Source organism: Schistocerca cancellata, chromosome 6 (genome assembly GCF_023864275.1).
Source record: "Schistocerca cancellata isolate TAMUIC-IGC-003103 chromosome 6, iqSchCanc2.1, whole genome shotgun sequence".
NCBI classification, from domain to species: Eukaryota; Metazoa; Arthropoda; class Insecta; order Orthoptera; family Acrididae; genus Schistocerca; species Schistocerca cancellata.
Genome location: NC_064631.1, coordinates 286,040,408 through 286,067,008, shown reverse-complemented (window position 1 = coordinate 286,067,008; position 26,601 = coordinate 286,040,408). Strand labels below are relative to the sequence as shown.

Sequence of the window (26,601 nt, the reverse complement as noted above, 5' to 3'; positions counted from 1 at the left end):
CGATAGCGGAGGTCGAGAAATTTGCACCCCAGATCTCCGCAGAATCGTCTGAGCCTCTGGTTTAAGACTTCCACTCGGCTCCAAACCAGAGGACCACTATCGGTTCTGGGAACGATACTGCAAATAGTTAGCTCTGATTCCACCCCGCGAGCGAGGCTTTCCGCCTTCACCAATTCCGCCAACCGCCTGTATGAACTGAGGATGACCTCTGAACCCAGACGGCAGGAGTCATTGGTGCCGACATGAGCAACAATTTGCAGTTGGGTGCACCCAGTGCTCTCTATCGCCGCCGGTAGGGCCTCCTCCACATCTCGGATGAGACCCCCCGGCAAGCAGACAGAGTGAACACTGGCCTTCTTCCCCGACCTTCCCGCTATTTCCCAAAGGGGCTCCATCACCCGCCTAACGTTGGGAGCTCCCAATAACTAATAAACCCCTCCCCCCGTGTGCCTGCTCGGACCTTGCTGAAGGAGCAGCCACATGTCCACTCACAGGCAGAGCAGGCAATGCCACACGGCCAGCCTCCACATTGACCCTCCGCCTCGTGCGCCGCGAACGCCGCTGAACCCGCCACTCCCCTTGGGGAGAGGGTGGCCCAACCGCGCCCGGTACCCGCGAAGATGTCTCGACAGCGGGGACAGTGGGTGAAGCATGTAACACCTGGGGTGTACCTTGCGACGCACTAGACTCCCCACTGCCGCTACACTCCGAGGCAGCAGCTTGAAGACGGCTGACCGCGGCCATCAACACGCTCAGCTGTTCGCGAACAGTGGCCAGCTCCTCCTGCGTCCGTACACAGCAGTCACACATCCTATCCATCCTAAGGAATCAATTTACTGAAGAGTGTTAATCAAAATTTAACTAGACTGATAATTCACTAAAGGCGGCTGTTTATTCACTAAACTGTGGTTGCTAGCCATTTCTTGTAGAAAACAATGAAAATAGCACTACCTGTCTCTGGACTGTATTGAAAAACACTAGCACTACTGGCACTATGGTTGACTACAGGGACTCTCTCTGTCTGTATTCAAAACAAACACGAAATCTATGGAACACTATTAATAGCACCCGACAATTAAAGCTTCCTAAAAGCAAATACACATGGAAGAAGTAGTGACAAGTAAGAAAAATACAGTTAATACTTAAATTGAGGTAGCTCACTGCACAGCAGACGTGAAGCAGACGGCAGTTACGTGGTACATCTTAGCTTTATTAACTACATCTAAGGTATGTTTGATCCATATCTGCACTAAACAGCACTGTTTATCCCTCACTATTTGCTTGTAGTGTAAAGGGAGTTCAAAAGTCCAGTGGCTGTTGCTCAAAAAGGAGCAAGTCTAATGATCCTCGGCCACATGCTTTTATAAATAAAAGGGATCATAGTTCTTTTTTGAAGGGAAGGTTCAGAATTCTCGATACCAATTATGTAATCACATAACTGATGGGCACTGCACGGCATTATATCATACTCAAAGAATTTAGAGATTCAGTTGATGAAATATTATACAGTTACAATGATTGACAGACAATTTATTGTTTTGTACATCAAGAAGCACTCTGTGCTAAATTTATGGGCATAGAGCACACGATGAAACTGGCAGTACGTACAATAAATTTTCTGAGGTCTTACGCATAATTACATCATCAGTTTCAACAATTTATGGTGGAACTGAATGGGGTATGGAGACACTATACATTATTGCAAAGTTCACTTGTTAAGTAGAGGGCATGCCTGAAATGATTTTTCAATTTCAGGCCCACTATTGCTGGATTTCTGAAGGAAAATGAAAGGCAGGAATTGAAATTAGATCTGAAACAGACTACGGACCTCACATTTTTCGTGGACTTGAACTCTCCAAGTAAGATGCTGCAAAGTGAGAAGAAAAATTATTTCCAATTTGATTGGGAAATTTGATGCATTAAAAAAGAAAAGCGCATTGTGGAAGGGACAACTTCTGACAAAGAATGCAGTCCACTTCCCTAAACTCTCTGGAGTTAATGAAAATGCAAATTTTGATGAATTCATTGCAGCTTTGAAAGAATTACAGGAACAATTTTCTGTAAGTTTTCAAGACACTACCACTCTAACATCTGTTTTTGAGCTACATTTGAGGCCATTTGCCATTACAGTTTCAGTTGCTGTTCAATGTCCCTGTGCATATGCAAGTGAACTGATAGATCTGCAGTGCGATTCCCGTGTAAAAGACAAATTCTTTTACATTACAACTGTCCAGAGTTTTCCATGAGAAGAGTTTACACATATCCACGATCAGGCTACAAACGCAACATCAATTTGAGACCCAAGTTTATTCCAGTGTAAGCAATATTAAAATAATTTTAGTTGTGGACATGGGCAATGCTGCAGTCATTCTGGACAAGCAGGATTGTGTTCAAAAGCTGTAATGTTTGTTGTCTGCCTCATTGTATTACAGGAGCAGTGCTGACACCTCAAAAGGTTTTGAGATGAAGACTAACAGCCTCCCGAAGAAAAGTTGCTTGTTGCAGGAGACTAACATGAGTCTTAATTCTTACTGAGCTGTTCCGCGTAGCTTATATGGCTTCATGAAAGCCCAATATCAAGAGGTTCCTATTAGGCCGATAATGAATGACACTGGTGCTGTGATATGTAGCAAAACACCTTGCTACTCTACTGAGTCTACTAGTAGATCGGTGGGAGCATCATATTAAGAATTCAGTGTATTTCTTGCATCAATCAGATGAAGGCATTTGAATGATTCTAACATTACAGTAAATTTTGATGTGGTCTCTCTCTTCAGTTGCATTCCTCTGTCTGATTTGTTATGGTTGATTGAGGTTATGTTTGGTGTTGAATTAACGAACCTACTCCAACATATGTTTACTTCACTTACTTTCATTAATGATCAGTAGTAGGAGCTGACATACAGAGTTGCGATGGAAAGCCCGTAGTCACCTATTATTGCCAACTTGTTTATGGAAGCCTTTGAGGATCATGCCCTGGAGAAGGCACCTTTGAAACCTGTGATTTTTGCCCCCTCCCCATTTCACAGTTTCCTATCCTTCTGGTCAGACAGTGTGGTGTGGAAATGAGGAAAGTGTGCAGTCAGGTCAGATAGAACCCCACATGTGTGGGAGATGCACATAGGTGCAGAGTTCTTGGCTGTTCTTGATTTACAGTGTCAAAACATTCTTTTTTCCTTCAAAATTATAGGTACAGAATTTTTGAAGTTTACAAAAACATTAACTTATTATAAAATTTGGTTGATAAATAACACTTCTGTGTCGACTACAGGAGCAAGCAGAAGTACCTACATTTCGACTAAATTTAGAATTAAATGTGACTGTCACCAATCAGTTGAGTGACCCCAAAAACTGCAGATTCAACACAAACAATGGTCAGCTTTTATTACTATTATATGTCTCTCCCTCAACTTACACCACCAAACCATATCGCTACATTGGAATGTCATCAGCGCTGACAATCACTACCCTAATGATCAAGGACACCAGTATCGAATGATTGACCGATACGGCCTTGTGACATTCACCAACATGGCCTCTGTGCTAGTACTGCAAACGTCTGAAAGCAAGGAGAAACTACAACCATTCTTTTTCCCTGAATGCATGTAGACTACTGCATGATTAAAAGATGATGGGATCCTCTTGGATAAAATATTCTGGAGATAAAATAGTCCCCAATTCTGGAAGGTTGGGGCATGGTATGTTACATCGCTTAAGGGGAGTCGTACCGCCCAAAAGACAAAATCTGACATTTTTACGTTTATGCAAATTATGAAAATATGGATGTTTATGCTTAATTTGGTGTTGGTTTTATTGAAATATTCGATTATTTACTATTTTAGATAGATACTTGAAAATAATCATGCAATGACATTTCCGAGAATTTTGTTTTCAATCATTTTGCATATTGGCATTTTCCTCTGGAACTATACAGTCTAGAAGGCTGTGGTTCTTTTGTTTTGTAGAGAACTGTCCGTTTCATACGTTGCCTACACTGGCGGTACTTCGCAGTAAACTCTTTGAACTGCACATTTGTTTGTGTTTGACAGCAGATATCCACTAGTCACGTTTTAGTTTCTGTGTTTCCTGTGATAGTTTTCGTCATGACTAAACCAAAAGGAGTGTTTAAAAAAATACGAAACAAAGGAAACAGATACTGCAGAACAAATATAGCAGCAGTAAAAAGAGTGGTTAGCGCCGATAGGCATGATAATTTGATTGTAAATAGTGACAGTTCTTCTACTCCTCCGAGTGCTTCCAAGAAAAAACTGCTGGGTAATGATGTAAAATACAATGCAGCTTCAGACAGTGAAACAAACTGCAATATCATTATTAATCTCCATATACTTATTTCAGCTTTGTGTGAAACAGTGTGTTGTCGTATATGTGGAGGGGAAATTGAAATTTCTGAAAAGCTATCTCAACGCACTGGTGTGCACTTGACAAATAATGTGTTTGAACTGTAAAAGCGAAAAGACCTTCAAAACTTCAGAAGTAAGTGTAAAGAATGAACTTTTTGACACTAATCTAAGATACTTCTATGGACTTAGACATGGACTGGCATAGGAAACGGCCATTACATCGGTAAGGCTCTTTGTGGCTTGCTGAACCTCCCTAGTCCCCCTACAAAATCTATAAAACAGAACTCCATAGTAAGAAGTATTGTCAAGGCTTGTGCTATGGAGTCGATGACTACAGCAGCAGAGCAGGCTGTAGCAGAAAATGGTAGTTCTGACATAGCAATATCATTTGACGGATCCTGGCAAAAAAGAGGTTTCCAGTCAAAGAATTCATGTGCATCTATTATCAGCATCAACAATGGGAAAGTGTTGGATGTTGATGCGTTGACCATGTACTATCAGGGTTGGAGGCAAGCAGGCAAGAGTACTGAAAAGCAAACTAAGCATGAAATGAATTGCCAGAGAAACTATGAAGGAACTAGTGGAGGGATGGAGGTTGCTTCTGCAGTGAAGATGTTCCAACGTTCCCAGCATGACCGTGCTGTTTGCTACAAGAGTTTTCTTGGGGATGGAGACTCACAATCGTATAAGGCAGGAGTGGAGAGTAAACCCTATGGTGATTTGTCAATTACAAAACTAGAGTGCATTAATCATGTGCAAAAGAGGATGGGCATGAGACTACGTAGACTTAACAGCAGTTGGGAAGTACCAAGTTATCTGATGGTCTTAATATAAGACGCCGACTGACTGATAAACAAATTGATCAAATTACACAATATTATGGTATGGCTATTAGAAGTAACAGAGATAATTTAGATGGTATGAAGAGAGATGTTTGGGCAATTTATTTTCACAAGCTGTCTACTGATGCTGAACCAATACACAACATGTGTTCCACTGAATGGTGTAAATACTTGAAGGCAAAAGAGGAGGGTAAAGTAGACACTTTCTCATACAAAATTACTATACCAAATGCTCTTATGCTTGCCATGAAACCTGTGTTTCAGGATCTTGCCCAACCAGAGCTGTTGAAGAAATGTCTCAAGGGCAAAACATAAAATGCGAATGAATCATTTAACAATGTTGTATGGTCAATGATACCAAAAAATGTGTTCGTTGGAAGGTCAGTCTTTGAACTTGGTGTTTTGGATGTTGTTCTTACTTTTAATGCTGGCTATTCTGGAAGACTACAGGTTTTGGAATATCTTGGCATTCATAAAGGTTATAACACCACTAAAAATGTGATGGACTTGGACCAACTGCGAATCATGAAGGCAGAGATTGCAACAAACAATATGTCAAAAGAAGCCAGATCTAAGAGGAGAAGGGCAGCACTGTGTGAGGAAGATGGAGGAGATGAGGATTACCATCCAGGAGGATTCTAACATATTTTTTAATGCATCAGTTGGCTGTATATTAAAATTTTTTCTTTAAACACAATTTTCTCAACATGAAATTTTTTAGTATAACAGCCCCTTTTTCTCAGAAACTTCTGAATCTACATCAATGAATTATTTACCACATAACATAGATAGTACAACGATGATGTAGCTATACTTTAGTAGTATTTACTGTATTATTTAAAATTCAAGAAATTAAAATTGTGAAAGTTTACACCAAAAAATTATATGTTTAGGGAAAAAAATCATTAATTTCTTCCAGTTGTTATTTTAAAGTGATTGTAGAGCAATACACTCACAAAACATGGGATAAAAACACTACATTCATACACTGAACAGTTCCTGAGAAAACAAGAAATTTATATAGCCAATTTAACATTGTCGAGATAGGGCGGTACAACTCCCCTTAATCAAGTCGGTAGGTTGTAGAACTCAAAAATTTAAATGAACAGGTAGAAGTTAAGTATAGTGGATATTAGTGAAGTGTGGTGGCAAGAAGACGACTCCTGATCACATGAGAACATGGTTATAAATACTAAAGACTCTGCGGTAATCCAGAGGTCTAGCAATGAATAAGAAAATAGGAATGAGTGTAAGTTACTACCAACAGGATTAACAATGCAGTCTCATCGCCAAGAAACGAGTAGACAGAATATCAACACAAACAATATAGGTATAAGCTTATATCACAACTAGCTCCACAGACGATACAGAGATTGAAAGAAATTATTCAGATAGTTAACGGAGACAAAAGCGTTATTGTGATGTAGGACTCTCAAATTCAATTCTAGGGAAAGAAATAAAAGGAGAAATAGTAGGAAAACATAGACTGGGGCAAAGGAGTGAAAGGGGAAACTGCTTCGTAGAATTTGGCACACACTATAATTTAATCATTTCTAACACTTGTTTTAAGCACGTAAGAAGGCATTATACATGGAAGAGATCAGGATACATTGGAAGGTTTCAGACTGATTACACAGTGACATGACGAAAGTCATGGAATAGCGATACGCACATATACATACGGCAGCAGTATCACATACACATGGTATAAGAGGGCAATGCATTGGTGGAGCTGTCATCAGGGTTGCCACTAGTTTCCTCAAGTGAAATTCCCTGATATTTCCCTCATTTCCAGACAAGTTCTAGCATTTTTCCCTGACAAATTTTGAAATCTCAATGATGAATAAAGACTTAAGTCGACAAAAAAATGTATTTCTAAACATGTGAGCAAAAATCTTAAGTACTAACGTCAACATCTTTTGTAACGAACTGTTTTTAGATGGAGAAACCAAGCCAAATGATACTGTGTTTCATTAAGGCCACTGATATTATTTTATTTCAATAAAACGAAACAAGTTTGGTGACAAAAATATGCATTTCCTTGGAGTCACAAGACAGATTTAAAATACCTTCACTGATTCCAGAAATAACCCCAGAAAAAAGTAGGCCTCTTGAAAGATGTGTATAAGGTGGGAAGAGAGTTGTGTAAACCAACACTATGGGTGGCCACCAATAAAATTTTGTTTCTACTACATTAGTTATTGTCAGTTACTACCCACTGTGTTATGTCTATTATTTTAAAGGATATTATGTGTGCACCTGCTTAGCTGAATGGTAATGTGTTTGCCTACCATGCAGCACGCCTGGGTTTCATTCTCTGCCGGGTTAGTGATTTTCTTCGCTCATGGCCTGGGTTTTGTGTTGTCATCATCATCATTTCATGATCACCAACATGTAAGTCACCCAACATGGCATCACCTGCACAAAGACTTGCAGCCCAGCAGCCAAACTTCCCCAGGTGGGTCTCCCGGACATCAATGCCACACAATCATTTCATTTTTAAGGTATTGTGTGGGTTTTATTTCCATAAATATATGAATACATAGTGTACAAACTGCCAGCGACTGCCACAATTTTTTTCTTCTTATCGTTCATACTTTTTAATATATGAACTACTTTCAAAGTGACGAAATGTACTAGAATAAATAAAATGTCTGTAAAACCCCGCACTGTACCTGTGGTGAGACAATCGCAATTCCTGAAATCCTATCACCGATGGCCTCTGGCCTGCCGAGGAGCACTGCAATCCTGGGTCCATGGATAAACCACAAAAACCAGCTAATTACAACACACACAAACAGACCCAGCCTGTGAGCAGATCGGTGAGACTGAAATATGCAGTAACCTTGAGACCTCCAAAGATAATAACATTGACGAAGGTACAGAGCGTTCACATTGTGAACACAGTGAAGAATCGATATTAGCTAACCGCGTATCCAATACAGAAATGAGAATACAGGAAATTGCTAAACGGTTATCGGAATTAGATAATAATGAAAACATTTCAAGTAGTAGAAGTAATAACGTAATCAGAGACAACAGTCGCATTGTGTTTGCTAGCTCGGATGACAACAATACGAATAAAGAAATCACGGCAAGCCAATCCGATGCAACTCCATCTCTGCAATCTAAACAAAATCCAACTATTTCTCTCACAGAATGTTTGGATGATATAATGACAAATTCAAATGTGGCAAGTCGATTTCCTGTATTCAAACCAGGAGGCGAACTTCACCCTATAATTTTTATAAACGCTTTTGAAACTTCATTATCTCCTAAATGAAGTAATGAAAAAAAGGATTCAATTTGCAATAGGACATTTAGAAGCAGAAGCTGCGGAGTGGGCAGTACTGCATAGAAATGAATTTAGGGACTGGGATGATTTTGTTAAGCAGTTTAAACAAAATTATTGGTCAAGAGGAAAGCAACAACACTTAACTTTAGAGTTGCTAGACCCTCCTCCATATTCTAAACGGTGGGGAGGTTATAGGAATTATTTTGAATGGCATTTAAACCGTGCTAAATTAATTGAAGAACCAATTATTGAAAGTCACCTAATACGAGTCCTAATTAGTAGGTTACCGTATTATGTAAAGGAAAGAATGATAGAAAGAGAATGGTCACAACCCTGCGAATTATTAGGATATTTAGAACAGTTAGATATACTTAACAGAGAAAGGGAAGACGAGAAATTTAGATTTGGTAGAAATGACAATCCTCGAAATAATAATAATTCAGAACCACGAAAATTTAACAATAACAATCATAGCCGATTTTGTTACATAAAACGTCAATCTAAAGATAAAGAGGGCCAACAAAATCATGGTAATAACTCTAAAATGCGGAAATTACGCAATAACGATAATGAGATAAATCATCCTCAAGTAATTAATGAAGGTCAAGTTGTAGGTGACGTTATCATAGAAAGTTCGGAAAACTAGTAAAGTCCTTTAGTATGGGTCAACTAAAGGGAACTGTTAGTCGAGATTATACAAGACCCAATTGCAGTTTATCATTAAGCTGCCAAGTGGAAGGTGATTGGCAACAAGATTTACTTCGGGAAGACAATCAGATAAGGGAGAATGTAACTTATAAACCCGTTATTAAAGGTTATATTAAAGATACCGAAGTAAATATTATAATCGATTCGGGTAGCGAAGTAAGTATTTTATGTAAAGAATTATTTCAGCTTAAAAGAAAATATTGGAATTTCCCAACCTTACCTGTAACTGGGGTGAAAATTATAGGAGTTACTGGTAAAAGAAGTCAAAATATTACTGAGGAAGTTTATTTAACTTTTGAGATTGCTAAACAATTAATTTCTCACTCTGTACTTGTCGTAGCCAACTTAAATGTGGCCATAATTTTAGGTATAGATTGGCTGTGTAAATATAAAGCTATATTAGATTTTAAAGACTCTTCCTTAACCATCCATAAGGAGGCATGTGCTTTTAAAGTGAGGTTTTCTGATAATCGAGTACCTGAAAATTTCTACGAATCCTTACAGATTAAGTGCACACAGACCATAGACGTATTAACAGATTTTAGTGATCTTGAATATGAAGTATACCAATGTCAGGCTAGTAGCAGTATCGAAACCGAAGTGAAAGAAAAATGTTATTCTACGAATTGTCTATCCGAACAAGAAAAGGAAGAGTTGGAATCTTTGTTGTTAGAATTTAGAGCCATCTTCTCAGATGAACCGGGGAGAATTAAAGATTACGTTTGTAAACTTAAGATTAAAGATCAAAAACCATTCTTTAAGAAACCTTATCCTATTCCAGTACAATTCAAAGAACCAGGTAGTAGAGAAATAAGTAAGATGCTAGAACAAAACATTATCGAACGATCATGTAGCGCTTTTAACAGTCCTTTGTGGATAGTTAAGAAAGCTACTGGTGGGGTACGACTGGTTCTGGATGCCCGTGAATTAAATAAAATTATAGAGATGGAAAGAGACAGACCTATTCCTATGGAGGACGTACTTCTTAAGATTGCTGGTTCTCGTTATATGAGTACAATGGATTTAACTGCTGGCTACCATCAAGTACGATTACACCCGGATTCACGGCAATATACGGCTTTTCTTTTTGAAGGCAGATCATATCAGTTCCAAGTTTTACCTTTTGGACTTAATATATCAGTGTCAACTTTCATTAGGGCATTAGATTCTGCTTTGGGTCAGCAATTGTTACAAAAGATTATTTTATATGTAGATGATATTTTGGTAGCCACTAAAACGTGGGAAGAACACGTAACGATATTATGGGAATTGTTTGACCGTTTAATTGACAGAGGAATTACTTTAAAATTATCTAAGTCTTACTTCGGAAAGGAGGAAGTGAAATTTCTGGGGCATATAGTGGACAGTAAAGGTCTTAGGCCAGACCCAGCACGCATTGAAGCTATTGCTCGATGCCCGATTCCTAGAAATCGAAAACAACTGAAATCATTCTTAGGAATGGTAGGATTTCTGAGAAGATTTCTTCCAGGGCAGGATATTGTTAATCCTAAATTACTAGATTTATTAAAAGAGAAGTCAGTATGGCTCTGGGGAAAAGAGGAAGTTTTTAATAAGATAAAAGGAGCGTTAACGGAAGCAAAAATGTTATACCACCCAGATTTCAATCAGGACTTTTGTATGTGTACGGATGCCTCTGATTATGGTGTGTCTTGTGTAATATTCCAAGGTGATCTGACCAATGAAAAGGGATTATATCGGCCTATTGGATTCGCTAGTAGAACTTTAAATAAACACGAAAGAAATTATTTTGTAACCGAGAAGGAAGCTCTCGCAGTTGTATGGGGTTTTCAACGATTTAGAGGATTATTAATGGGAAGAAAAACAATTGTATATACTGATCATCAGGCTTTAATCTTTCTGAACAATTGTCGGTTACTTCACCGTAGACTATTACGTTGGGTATTATGCTTGCAAGAATTTCAGTACGAAATTAGGTATATAAAAGGATCTCAGAATGTAGTTTCGTATGCTTTGTCGAGACTTCCCGTAGGAATGGAGAATATTAACATTGCAGAAGAACCAGGAACAAATTACCATGTTTATTTCCTTTTAACTCAGGAGAATGAACGTAAGGTTAAACGGATAGTAACTGCTATTAGATGCAATCAAAGAAATGATGACCAATATAGGGACCTTATACAAAACCTTAATAATGGGGACGAAACAGTTAACACCCGGGGTGTGTGGTTGTATTTTAACGACTTGTTGTATTGGAAAGCACAGAGGGAACACCAGAGATGGAAAATCTGCATTCCGAAAACAGTTGTGTACGAGTTAATTACTTATATTCATGAAGGTTACGGGCATTTTGGAATTCATAAATATATTAAACATCTAATGAAGTATTATTATTTCAAAAATATGTCCCGTGTTGTGAGAAGTATTATTAGGGCTTGTGAAACCTGTCAAAAGGTTAAAGTTAATAACAAATCTAAGCGTTATAAATTATATGCTGTAATTCCTCGAGGTCTGTGGGATCTACTGTCATTAGATTTTTTTCGGCCCTCTGCCTCGTAGTTCAGGAGGATTAACTTATGTTTTTGTTGTAATGGAATGTTGGTCCAAACATGTGAAGCTATATACTTTGAAACGAGCGAATACAGCAAGCGTTATACGCTGCCTCACCCGAAATTACTTTGTTAACTGGGGCATTCCTAAACAACTTATGTCTCACAACGGTAGTGCCTTTATTAGTCAAAGATTTCAAGATATGATAAAACAATATGGAATCAAACATATCTTAATTTCGAAATATCACCCTCAAAGTAATTTAGTAGAAAGAGTCATGAAAGAATTAGGACGATTATGTAGAACTTATTGTGCACATAAACATACTCGGTGGGCCAAACTAATGCCTGAATTCGAAAAGATATTAAATGAATTGCCTCACCTAACGACGGGATTATCGCCTATAGAAATTTTAGGCAAACGATTTATAGGTGAGCCTTTACTAGCTGCTCTACCTTGGCCACCAGTAAATGAGATCCAACAATGCATCCCAGACGAAAAAGTTTGCCAACAGATTGTTAAAAATGCCGAACGGAGAATTAAAAGTTATAATCAACATGCTATAGAACCCTCATTTCAGGTAGGAGATCTTGTGTTAGTACGATCTCATCCTAAAAGTTCTAAGATTGGTAAGGAATGTAGAAAATTCTTCTTTATCTTTGAAGGTCCATATGTTGTACATAAGATTGTACATCCCAAAGCGTTACTTCTTATGGAACCTTCATCAGGTGTAATTAAAGGATTATATAGTGTTGATCAAATGAAACCCTTCATTCCTAAATAAGTTAATATTTAGTATATGTTACATACGGAGGAGCGCTCATAGTTTATTCATGTGAAGTTTTTCATGATAGTTACGTGTTATTTTAAAAAAATAACAAAGTTTAAACAAGTGATCTACAATAATCTACCGGTACTTCAAAAGGAGAAAGATAATTAAAAGGGGATTTATATGGAAGAAATTTTGTTACTAGGTCAGAAGGAATTTTGTATATTTATTCGGATAGTAGGAACCAAAGGGGATGGTTAATAATTTTAGGGACCATGGGCGTCCAGAGCTATATGCCTCACGAGAACATAGAAGAGTGCCTTTAATAGAGGTTTGTAATAGTGTTAATATAGAACACACCAAACGGGGCTCTCTCGCTTGTTTCTCCTAAATAAATTGCCATTACCCAACAAGGTGTCCGAAGGTAAAGAAAGCCGTGCCAAGATTCTAAAGAAAGTTTTGCTTGATTTCTTCTTGACCTCAGGCATAAATAAGACATTAGGGAAAAGAATGACGTAAAGTAAATAGTACCATTAGTTATTGTGAGAAACTTATTAGTAATATACATTTTTGGAAAGAGTAACTCTAGTAAATGAATAAACTGAAACTAATTTATCACAATTTGAACGCTCTGTCCTAGTGTAACAACGTTAAAGAACGTACTAAATTATTATTTATTAGCAACTATTAAATGAAGAGGAGTAATCTCCATATATTCGGTTATGAATTACCATAATAGCACAGTTAAGAGTAAATGACAAATAGTCACAATAATATCGTATTAAAAGGATTAAATCTATCTAAGAGCAAGGACTCTAGATTACGTAAAATGCGAGGAAAATGTATTAACAGTTAAATATTGTATATAGAAAAGGTCTTATTTTCGGTTAAAACCTGACAAACTGAGCTTGTGGGTGGGGTATGTAGTGGGACGCGAAATTGAAGCGTCACCCATCCACCAGTGTCAGCCCAGTTTGCAGGTGAATATAAGTTTAATTTAGTTTTGTTTATGTATTTTTGTAATAGCTGTGAATTGCCTAAAGTTTTCGTATTTTTTTTATGTTTCATGTACGGAGAGGGCGGCGCAACGAACGGAGACAGCATCTTCGCTGCCGTGACCAGAGAGAAAACTGCTGGCCACTATACGTCGCGGGTCGACAACCAAAGAGCAACAGAAGATCCTGGAACCGAGTTGTTGCGTCGTGCTTCTAAAAATTGAAAATGAAAAAATATGTAATCTTTTTGTACAACAATGACGTCATAGAGAGCTTAATCTTATTGAAAATGTCAGTCCTAGTTTGTCAACGGTCAAGTTCACATCTGTATGTAGGAAGCTAATAAAATAGTGGATACTACTAAAGTTGAAACACGTGTTCTGAGGATTTATTCATGAAGAATTATGTGAATTGATTAATAATATATTTGACAGGATTATTGAATTTTGACAGCGGTCATCGCAACTTTGAATCTGAAAAGTTTATTCAATGTGTGCTTCTAATATCGATTAAACCAAGATAACGTGTGTCAATATAATTTCTGAGGAGAAACAAACGACATCTAAAATTGCAAAAGTTTACGAAAACCAATTGGCCCAAGTGATGTAATTCTTTGCATACGACTCAGCTGATGTTTTACAGTTTCGTTCAAGAACCATTCTGTGACAATTTAAAAAGAATATAAATCATTTTGAAGTGGGTTGTAACTGACGTAGGTGACAAAGTCTGCACATGGTCATATGTCGAAAGAAAACCATTTATAAACAAACCTATACGTCGTTACACTACACCTGACACGTTTGAAATTCCCTGATTTCCAGAACTTGTGACAACCTTGTGTCATTTGCATCCACATGATTCATTTGAAAAGCTCTGCGACATGATTATGGTCTCTCAACGGAAATTAACAGAGTATGAACATGGTCACACAACAGAAATTAACAGAGTAAGAACATAGAATGACAGATGGAGCTAGATACATGGGACATTCCATAATTGGAAATTTTTATGGAATTCAATATTCCAGGACCCACAGTGTCAGCAGTGTGCCAAGAATACCAAATTTCAGTCATTATCTCTCACCACGGACAATGCAGTGGCCGATGAACTTTGCTTAACGACTGAAAGCTGTGATGTTTTTATAGAGTTGTTAATGTTAACAGACAAGCAACACTGCATGAAATAACCACAGACATCAATGTGGGATGTAAGGCAAACATATCCGTTGGCAATGTGTGGCAAAATTTGACACTAATGGGCAATGGCAGCAGATGACATGCAAGTACCTCTGCTAACAGCACAATATTGTCTGCAGCACCTCTCTGGGCTCGAGACTATATTAGCTGGATGCTACCTAGATGATTGAAAACCTTGGCCTGGTCAGATGAGTTGATTTCAGTTGGTAAGACCTGACGGTAGGGTTCAAGTGTGGTGCACAGCCCATTAAGCCATGGACCCAAATTGTCAACCAGACACTGTGCAAGCTGGTGGTAGCTCCACAATGATGTGAGCTGTGTTTCTCAGGAGTATTCGGCTATTCGGGAGACTGTTTGCAGCCATTCATGCATGTCATGTTCCTAACCAATGATGCATTTTTTATGGATGAGCCTATGCCATGACACCAGGCCACAATTGTTTGCAATTAGTTTGAAGAAAATTCTGGACAATTCAAGTGAATGGTTTGGCCACACAGATTGTCCAACACAAATTCCATTAAACATTTATGGGACATAATGGAGAGGTCAGTTTATGCACAAAATCCTGCATGGAACACTTTTGAAATTATGGACAGCTATAGAGACAGCATCAATATTTCTGCAGCTGACTTCCAACGACGATGAGTCCATGCAATGTTGAATTGCTGCACAGAAGGAGATCTGACACAATACTAGGAGGTATCCCATGGCTTTTGCCACCACTGTGTATAATGATAAGACAGAGATTTTCAAAACAGATTTTAAATTGTAAGACACTTTCCGAGGCAGATGTGGACTCTGATTGTAATCCATTGGTTATGACCTGCAAATCCAAACTGAAGAAACTCTCAAAAGATAGGAAATTAACAAGATGGAATCTGGATAAATTGGAAGAACCAGAGGTTGTCTGGTTCTGAGGAAGCACTGAACGTAACTGATGAAAGGAGAAAACAAAAATGCAGCAAACAAAGTAGGCAAAAGAGAATACAGACATATGACAAATGAGACTGACAAGAAGTGCAAAACGGCTAAGCAGGAACGGCAAGTGGGCAAATGCACAGCTGTAAAAGCAGGCTTAACTAGAGAAAAAGACAGTGCCGCCAACAGGAAAATTAAAAAGGCCTTTGGAGAAGAGGGAAGCAGCTGTATGAATATCAAGATCATGTGGTAAGCCAGAACTAAGGAAAGTTGAAAGGTGGAAGGCATATAGAGAACTGCTATACAAGGGAAATGAACTCCAAAACAATATCACATAAAGCGCTGATGAAGTACACGAAGATCACTTCCGAGAATGGTATTACAATAATTTCACAGAGCACTGCAAACCTTAGTCAAAATAAGGTCCCTTGAGGAGATGATAGTCCTCAAAGTTATTGAGATCCTTGGGAGAGCTAGCCATGACAAAACTATCCCACCTGCTATGCAACATATACGAGACGGACAAAATACCCCCAGACTTCAACAAAAATGTAATAATTTCAATTCCAAAGAATACAGGTGCTGACTGATGTGAATATTATCGAACTATCAGTTTAATAAGCTATGGCTGCATAATACTGACAAAAATTATTTTGTTAAGAAAGGATAAATTGGTAGAAGCGGCTTTGGGAAGATCAGTTTGAGTTCCAGAGAAGCGTAGAAACATACAAGGTAATACTGCCCCTACAACTTATCTTAGAAAATAGGTTCAAGAAAGTCAAGTCTATACTTATTGCATTCATAAACTTAGAGAAAGCTTTTGACAATATTGACTGAAAGACACTCTTTGAAATTCTGAAGGAAGCAGGGATAAAACACAGGAAGCAAAATGTTATATGAGGTGTTTTCAAAAAGTACAGTGACTTTATATTTTTATGAAAAAATATTTATTTATTCAAACAACTGAAAATCCAGGATGGAATTCAACAATATTATGAAAAGGGAAGTTGCTACTCACCATATAGCGGAGTTGTTGAGTCGCAGGTAGGCACAACAAAAAGACTGTCACAAATAAAGCTTTTGGCCATTAAGGCCTTCATCAATAATAAATACACACACACACACACACACACACACACACACACACACACACACACAGTGGTGAGTAACAACTTTCCTTTTCACAATATTTATTTATTCATTAATATTCATGTTTTCCCCTTGTAAGTAATCCCCCTCAGATACAATACACTTGTGCCAACTATTCTTCCAATCCTTGAAGCACTTCTCATATGCACTTTTTTGGCACAGCCTTGAGTACTTTCACCAATGTCGTTTTTATTTTCTCAACTATTGAAATTCTTCGTCCTTTCATAGGTCTCTTCAGTTTTGGGACCAGGAAAAAGTCGCAGGGGGCCAAATCTGCTGAATATGGTGGCTGAGGCATGATTGTCATGTTGTTTTTGACCAAAAAATCTCTCACAAGCAACGATGAATGAGCAAGTGCATTGTCATGATGCAAAAGCCATGAATAAGTGATAGCGTTACGGAGATGTTTAACAAACTCAAGTGGCAGACTCTGCAAGAGAGGCGCTCTGCATCGCGGTGTAGCTTGCTCGCCAGGTTTCGAGAGGGTGCGTTTCTGGATGAGGTATCGAATATATTGCTTCCCCCTACTTATACCTCCCGAGGAGATCATGGATGTAAAATTAGAGAGATTAGAGCGCGCACAGAGGCTTTCAGACAGTCGTTCTTCCCGCGAACCATACGCGACTGGAACAGGAAAGGGAGATAATGACAGTGGCACGTAAAGTACCCTCTGCCACACACCGTTGGGTGGCTTGCGAAGTATAAATGTAGAATGTAGATGTAGAATTGTTTTTTCATAATTCCAGACTTTTTTTGCGTATTACTTCTCGCAAACTATGTACAACGTCAAGGTAACACTCCTTATTGACCATATAACCTTCAGGCAAAAATTCATGATGCACTAAGACACGGTAATTGAAAAAAATAAATAAAAAAATAAAGTGAGCAAAACTTTGACATTTGATTGAACTTGGCACGCTTTTTCCAGTCTTGGCTCACCGGAATGCTTCCACTGGGACGATTGGGCTTTCGTTTCAACGTCATAACCGTAAACCCATGTTTCATCACCAGTTATGACACTTTTGAGCAAATCAGGATCATCATTGACGCCATTCAAGAGCTCCGGAGTAATTCTCATACAATGGTTCTTCTGATCAAAATTGAGAAGTTCTGGAGCAAACTTCGCTGACACACATCTCATGCCCAACACACCCAAAAAAATTGCATGACACAAGCCAAACAATATGACAACATCCTCAGCAACTTCTCTTATGGTAATTCAACAATTTTCGAAAACAATTTTCTTTACAGCTTTGACGTTATCATAAGTTGTTGATGTGCTGGGTCGTAAAGAGTGAGTTCATCATTGGCATCTTCTTGGCCATCCTGGAAGAGCTTGTACCAGTTGTAAACATTTTTTTTACTTACAGCAGATTCACTGTATGCCACTGTCAACATTTCAAGTGTTTTAGAGCACTTGATTCTACTTTGCACACAAAACTTGATGTAAATTCTTTGCTCCATTTTTTATAATAAATGAAAGTCGCAGAGCACACTAAAATACGTCTAACCTTTCTACCTGTCAAAAACAAACGAAGTATGCTGTACACTTGAAACTGTGGACATATGTTTGGAGCATATGTACCAAATTAACATAAAATAGATCGATAGTCAAATGTACATTGCCCGCACAATTTGAAAAGTCACCTTACTTTTTGAACAGCCCTTGTATACAACTTGTCAGAAACCAGACTGCAGATATAAGTGTCAAAGTACTTGAAAGAGTAGCTTTAGTCGAGAAGGCAGTGAGACAGGGATGGAGCCTATTCCTAATGATATTCAATTTGTATATTGAGCACACTGTGGAGGAAATGAAGAAGAAATAAGAAATGGAAATTTAAGTTCTGGAGAAGAAATAAAAACTTTGAGATTTCCTGATAACATTTCAACTGTCAGAAATGGCAAATGGCTTTTGGAGAGCAGCTGAATGGAAAGAATGGTATCTTGAAAAGAGGGTATAAGACGAACACCAAAAAAAGTAAAATAAGGGTAATGAAATGTAGTCTAATTGAATTGGTTGATGCTGAGTGAATAAAATTAGGAAGTGAGACACTATAAGTAACAGATGAGTTTTGTTATTTGTACAGCAAAATAAGTGATAATGAAGAAGAGTGCATATAAAATTTATCTAGCTACAGAAAAAGTACATAGCTGTTGTGTGGCGAAAGGGCGCTGACTCACAAATCACGGCACTGCAGAGGGTGCAGAACCAAGCTCTGAAACTCTGTGCCTTCTTAGTCTGTATTCAACTCATCTGCAAAAAGAAACAGGCACCGCACTGGTGGCAGACTGCTTATGCCTTCTACGATAAGCCAGGTCAACCTCCCAATCGGCTCATCCTGGAGCTGGGACACCACCACCACTACCACCACGTCAGTAACGCATTGGCCAGACCTGATGCAAGAAAATTTTCTCCACAGCAGCCTCAGAACAATTCATCTCCACATCATCAGAGGCTAATCTTGCTGTGAAAATAATTCTCTCCACAGCAGCTTGAGGCAAGCATCTCCACATCACCTGACGCCAATCCAGGAAGTTAGATAACCATAACACCACATCGAGAGGTGCAACATCTGTGAACCTGAATGACCTTAAATACAAGGAAAGGATGGATTTATCAGCCCTCCTGGGGTTGTCAGGTGTGTGAGCAGGGTTTCAGCAATGACACATTTCAAGTTTCATCTAGTCCCAAGCATGCTGAATTGGATGCATGTCTGCAAATAACACAGGCCACTCCATTTGGTTGAATTATGCCTTACGGATGAAAATGTCCTTGAGGTGGTATGGTGTGTTCATGCACTGTCATCTTGAGAGATGATGATCATCATTGTAGTATTGACAGCAGGGTAGAAGGACCATGTCCCAACACTACACAACCCCCAACTGTTTATCCTAGATGGAGGTGATACGTGTTCTGACATCTGTACATACAAGGCCAAAGCATTACTGACCAACTTCCCTCTCGAACCTGTGGAACTGTATGCCACACACGTGAATATGTACCTGGTCACAGCCACTGACTTTAACAATCATCAGTTGTGACACAAATCCTGCACACATCAGTGAATGGAATCAAAAATCACTGATGTTAACTCAATTCCAGGTGATCCCTTTACAGATTCTTTGTGCATCTTGGTGCAGGATGATAATTATTGTTGTTTTTAACAGTTGCCTTGATGTAAAACTTATCATGTGGCAATGGCTGCATAATGTTTAGCTTGAATCAGCTCTCCCAGTTGCCTTCAAAAAGGCAGTGTGTGATTCTACTGCATTCTATTCAAGGACCCTATGACCCATAATTGTTAAGCAACACTCACTCACTGATGTTGACTTTGAGTGACTACTATTTTGCTGATCGTCAATGTTTCATTTTACCAGTTGAATGCTCAGAGTCCTTGTTGCCATACAGTGACAGCGCATGTACAGTCTAAGCTTGAAATGACCCTGCAAGGCGTGTTGAGCACTCAAACAGTGCACACAAGCTGTGTTGCTCTTGTAATAAGTAAAGAGGCAGCAAACACACTATCGAACTGCCCTGAGATGTGGTCAAGAGAGCAATGAGAAGCAGGTTCCATTTCAAGAAAACGTAAAGTACACATTTAAAGAGGATGCCGCAATACTTTTTTTAGAAGTTCATATAGATTAAGGAGCTCACTGTGTGAACAAATCAAGATGTACTGTTATGCTGATAAAGATTATTTATAGTTGTTCATCAAGAAAATCAAAGGCTAGTCCACACCTATATAAGTACATTAACCACTTTTTTCCTGGTAGCAGATATCTTGTATGTATGTTGCTTAAAAACAGCTTAGTGAAGTCAAGGAGAAGTTAAAAAAATTTGGTAATGTACTGTAAAGGTAAAATGACAATGCAGGAGGATTTTGTATACAATGTAGTCATAAATTATTTGAAACATTTCTTAATGAACATATTGTTTACTTCAACACCACCAACATTCCAATCCCTTACCTTGTGGTTTCGAAAAGAAGTCATCTGCTTTCATAAGCTCCAGAAGAGGCAAAAATGCACCATGTGATGGCTCTGTTTGGAAATGTTGCTTATTATTGTAGCAACCAGTTCCACTTCCAACTGGATTTTCCTGTGTGAAGAAGAGTTTCTCAGAATGTGTTAAAAGGTACATTCACCCAGTAAATTAATTTTTTCCAAATTATGTTCCAAAAAATATCCTATAATGAATGAAATTACATATAGACATATAAATACAGCTACTGAAGCTCAAAACAATGAATTACTAAATTTTGAAGACCACCAATAATAAAATACCAAATATACTCATGCACTGGACTCTGACTAAAATATCCTGAAACTTGAAGTCACTTAGATTTCCATGTAGCTATGAAGTCTAACCATGCATTTCACAATGGTTTTCCGTGAACACATATCTTGGAGGAGCTGGCTGGAGAGCAGTGCATGTATTTTTTTCATACCACTGCCAAGCACTTGCCACTCAACCGAAAAAATGTCATCACTTTCAGTCTCTAGAGAAGTAACATCAATTCTTCTTCACTTTCTGAGCCACTAAATTCACTGCCTAACTCAGGATCATTATAGCCATTCTTTTTTCGAAAGAATTGCCAAACCAACAATAGAGGAGTGTGTCTGATAGCAAAGCTGCACATAGTAAGGACAATATTTAGTGGCAACAACTTCAATCAAACCATGACAGCCAGGCTACAAATGCAGTACTACATGCCCTCTAGTGGCTGAACACTACCTATCAGTGCTGAAATGGATATAAGCAGGTCTCCCCCCCCCCCCCCCCCCCCTGAAGGTTTGTACTTAAGTGGCCCAAGTATACTTGGGATTTTAAGTTTCTGTAAAAATAATAAAAATGAGATAAACTGGGGTTTTATGTTGTTGTTGTTGTTGTCGTCGTCATCGTGGTCTTCAGTCCTGAGACTGGTTTGATGCAGCTCTCCATGCTACCGTATTTACTCGAATCTAAGCCGCACCTGAAAAACGAGACTCGAAATCAAGGAAAAAAAAAATTCCTGAATCTAAGCCGCACCTGAAATTTGAGACTCAAAATTCAAGGGGAGAGAAAAGTTTTAGGCCGCATCTCCAAATCAAAACAAAGTTGGTCCATTGTAACATGAGACATAATTTAGGTAAAATGAATGACGATACAGCTACAGTAGTTCGGTTCGAGTTGTAAGCTTAGCAGTTAAGCTTTACCAGGTAGCCATTGCTATGCATCAGGTGCTCCATCCGTATTTATACGGGTACCCTTCCTTTTTCACGTGCTTTGTCTGGTTTGAATTGATTGCTTATTTTCCTTTGATCAGATAAGTGCCGTTCTCTTTGTTATAGGTGTTTACGTCACTCTAAGCTGAAAATGCATTGCTGTACTGTGTCATGCATTGTTTGTTGCATTCCGATAATGATTGTTTACGACCTGTTGCCACTCGCGGCATGGCTTGCTTTTGTGCGCGCTACCGCCGCTTACAATTAACAAAAAGAGGAATGGTCTTATTAGCGAAACAATGGCTAGAGACTGCTATTTGTTGTTACTCACACTGCTGCATTCTTTGATAATGATCAACAAGAACCAAGTAATAGATTGCATATCATAGATGTTCTGAACGAGAGTTTAGCGAAAATTTTTCTCCGTTTGAAAATCTTTGCAGACGCCTCTTTAGTACATTACATTCTGCACAGAAATTAGTCATCTTAGATTTAAAAATCTAGTTAATTGCCGTGCTTAGTTTCTGACTGTATCACTATTAGGCATAAGAATAATATGAATATAAACATGACATGATACATGTGTTCTTCCACGTTTGCTGTTGTCTCACTCTAGTTTCGTAGTTTATTAGGCAGACAGGATTTAAATGAGATAGCAGCAAACACAAAGGAATACATGACAAAATGTTTATATTCGTATTATTCTTATGGTGAAGAGAATCGTAGAGTTGGCCATATTAACAAACATCCCAAACAGTCTCGCCAGTCGGATTTTCGTAGTACATTGAAATGCTGCTACATTCGATGATGAACAATATGGAATTTGTATTTACTTCGTTGGATAATGTATGAAAATGCAGTGGTCGAAACTCGGGGCGGAGAAAAAAGCTCGTCTTCCACCTTTTTTTTTTTTAATTTATTTACTGAAGCAGAGGTTTTGGTGCCAGTATTTATCTTTGTGCCTGCAAAGCATGCCTGTGTAGCGCTACATATATTCGACGGCAGAAGTTAGTTGTGGCGGCACCTACCAACATTTTTCACAACTTCCGCTTACTTTGCACTCGATTCTAAGCCACAGGCGGTTTTTTTGATTACAAAAACCGGAAAAAAAGTGTGGCTTAGATTCGAGTAAATACGGTACTCTATCCTGTGCAAGCTTCTTCATCTCCCAGTACCTACTGCAACCTACATCTTTCTGAATCTGCTTAGTGTATTCATCTCTTGGTCTCCCTCTACGATTTTTACCCTCCACGCTGCCCTCCAATACTAAATTGGCGATCCCTTGATGCCTCAGAATATGCCCTACCAACCAATCCCTTCTTCTAGTCAAGTTGTGCCACAAATTCCTCTTCTCTCCAATTCTATTCAATACCGCCTCATTGGTTATGTGATCTACCCATCCAATCTTCAGCATTCTTCTGCAGCACCACATTTCGAAAGCTTCTATTCTCTTCTTGTCTAAACTATTTACTGTCCACGTTTCACTTCCATACATGGCTACACTCCATACAAATACTTTCAGAAATGACTTCCTTACACTTAAATCTATACTCGATGTTAACAAATTTCTCTTCTTCAGAAACTCTTTCCTTGCCATTGCCAGTCTACATTTTATATCCTCTCTACTTCGACCATCATCAGTTATTTTTCTCCCCAAATAGCATAACTCATTTACTACTTTGTGTGTCTCATTTCCTAATCTAATTCCCTCAGTATCAACCGACTTAATTTGACTACATTCCATTATCCTCTTTTTGCTTTTGTTGATGTTCATCTTATATCCTCCTTTCAAAACAATGTCCATTCCATGCAACTGCTCTTCCAAGTCTCTGACAGAATTACAATGTCTTTGGCAAACCTCAAAGTTTTTATTTCTCCTCCATGGATTTTAATACCTACTCTGAATTTTTCTTTTGTTTCCTTTACTGCTTGCTCAATATAGAGATTGAATAACACCGGTGAGAGGCTACAACCCTGTCTCACTCCCTTCCCAACCACTGCTTCCCTTTCATACCCCTCGACTCTTATAATTGCCATCTGGTTTCTGTACAAATTGTAAACAGCCTTTCGCTCCCTGTATTTTACCCCTGCCACCTTTAGAATTTGAAAGAGAGTATTCCAGTAAACATGGTCATAAGCTTTCTCTAAGTTTACAAATGCTAGAAACGTAGGTTTGCCTTTCCTTAATCTAGCTTCTAAGATAAGTTGTAGGGTCAGCATTGCCTCATGTGTTCCAATATTTCTACGGAATCCAAACTGATCTTCCCCGAGGTTGGGTTCTACCAGCTTTTCCATTCGTCTGTAAAGAATTAGCGTTAGTATTTTGTAGCCGTGACTTATTAAGCTGATAGTTCGGTAATTTTCAGATCTGACAACACCTGCTTTCTTTGGGATTGGAATTATTATATTCTTCTTGAAGTCTGAGGGTATTTCGCCTGTCTCATACATCTTGCTCACCAGATGGTAGAGTTTTGTCAGGACTGGCTCTCCCAAGGCTGTCAGTAGTTCTAATGGAAGGTTGTCTACTCCCGGGGCCTTGTTTCGACTTAGGTCTTTCAGTGCTTTGTCAAACTCTTCACGCAGTATCATACCTCCCATTTCATCTTCATCTACATCCTCTTTCATTTCCATAATATTATCTTCAAGTACATTGCCCTTGTATAGACCCTCTATATACTCCTTCCACCTTTTTGCTTTCCCTTCTCTGCTTATAACTGGGTTTCCATCTGAGCTCTTGATATTCATACAAATGGTTCTCCTTTCTCCAAAGGTCTCTTTAATTTTCCTGTAGGCAGTATCTATCTTACCCCTGGTGAGATAAGCCTCTACATCCTTACATTTGTCCTCTAGCCATCCCTGCTTAGCCATTTTGCACTTCCTGTCGATCTCATTTTTGAGACATTTGTATTCCTTTTTGCCTGCTTCATTTACTGCATTTTTATATTTTCTCCTTTCATCAATTAAATTCAATATATCTTCTGTTACCCAAGTATTTCTACTAGCCCTTGTATTTTTACCTACTTGACCCTTTGCTGCCTTCACTATTTCATCCCTCAAAGCTACCCATTCTTCTTCTACTGTATTTCTCCCCCCATTCCTGTCAATTGTTCCCTTATGCTCTCTCTGAAACACTGTACAACCTCTGGTTCTGCCAGTTTATCCAGGTCCCAACTCTTTAAATTCCCACCTTCTTGCAGTTTCTTCAGTTTTAATCGACAATTCATAACCAATAGATTGTGGCCAGAGTCCACATCTGCCCCTGGAAATGTCTTACAACTTAAAACCTGGTTCCTAAATCTCTGTCTTACCATTATATAATCTATCTGATACCTTCTAGTATCTCCAGGCTTCTTCCATGTATACCACCTTCTTTCATGATTCTTAAACCAAGTGTTAGCCATGATTAAGTTACACTCTGTGCAAAATTCTACCAGGCGGCTTCCTCTTTCATTTCTTCCCCCCAATCAACATTCACCTACTGCTTTTCCTTCTCTTCCTTTCCCTACTATCGAATCCCAGTCACCCATGACAATTAAATTTTCGTCTCCCTTCACTATCTGAATAACTTCTTTTATCTCATCATACATTTCATCAATTTCTTCACCATCTGCAGAGCTAGTTGGCACATAAACTTGTACTACTGTAGTAGATGTGGGTTTCGTGTCTATCTGGGCGACAATAATGCGTTCATTATGCTGTTTGTAGTAGCTTATCCACACTCCTATTTTTTTATTCATTATTAAACCCACTCCTGCATTACCCCTATTTGATTTTGTATTTTATAACCCTGTATTCACCTGACCAAAAGTCTTCTTCATCCTACCACCAAACTTCACTAATTCCCACTATATCTAACTTTCACCTATCCATTTCCCTTTTTAAATTTTCTAACCTACCTGCCCGATTAAGGGATCTGACATTCCATGCTCCGATCCGTAGAATGCCAGTTTCTTTCCTCCTGGTAACTATGTCCTCTTGAGCAATCCCTGTCCAGACATGCGAATGGGGGACTATTTTACCTCCGGAATATTTTTACCTCCGGAATATTTTACCCAAGAGGACGCCATCATCATTTAACCATACAGTAAAGCCGCATGCCCTTGGTAAAAATTACGGCTGTAGTTTCCCCTTGCTTTCAGCCATTCGCAGTACCAGCACAGCAAGGTCGTTTCGGTTAGTGTTACAAGGCCAGGTCAGTCAATCATCCAGACTGTTGCCCCTGCAACTACTGAAAAGGCTGCTGCCCCTCTTCAAGAACCACACGTTTGTCTGGCTTCTCAACAGATACCCTTCTGTTGTGGTTGCATCTACGGTACGGCTATCTGTATCGCTGAGGCACGTAAGACTCCCCACCAACAGCAAGGTCCATGGTTCATGGAGGGAGGGGTTTTATGTTAAGGGGGGGGGAAAAAAAAAAACCTTGACAACCATACAAATTTGTAAGCGTTTAAGATTAGGTTGTGAATGGAAATGTGACAAAATCTTACAAATAATCACAAGTAATTATAACAGTCAAGTGATATGAACAAGAAATTGACAACAGCAAATACTAAACGAAATTTTGGACATGTGACACTTTCTTGAGACTGTTGACGACCTTCTGTTAGAAGTATCACAAAATTTGAAAGATGTAC

The 26,601-nt window shown here is 38.7% G+C and overlaps 1 protein-coding gene across 3 annotated transcripts in view; it reads right to left on the bottom strand.

Annotated features, from left to right (window-relative positions):
• Window positions 1-26,601, bottom strand: part of LOC126088531 (uncharacterized) — a 132,795-nt gene that overhangs the window by 84,265 nt on the left and 21,929 nt on the right. For all 3 annotated transcript variants that reach the window (XM_049906702.1, XM_049906701.1, XM_049906703.1), the window contains exon 4: window positions 20,732-20,861. In XM_049906702.1, the coding sequence (XP_049762659.1) occupies window positions 20,732-20,861 (130 nt within the window). The remainder of the gene's footprint in view (window positions 1-20,731; window positions 20,862-26,601) is intronic.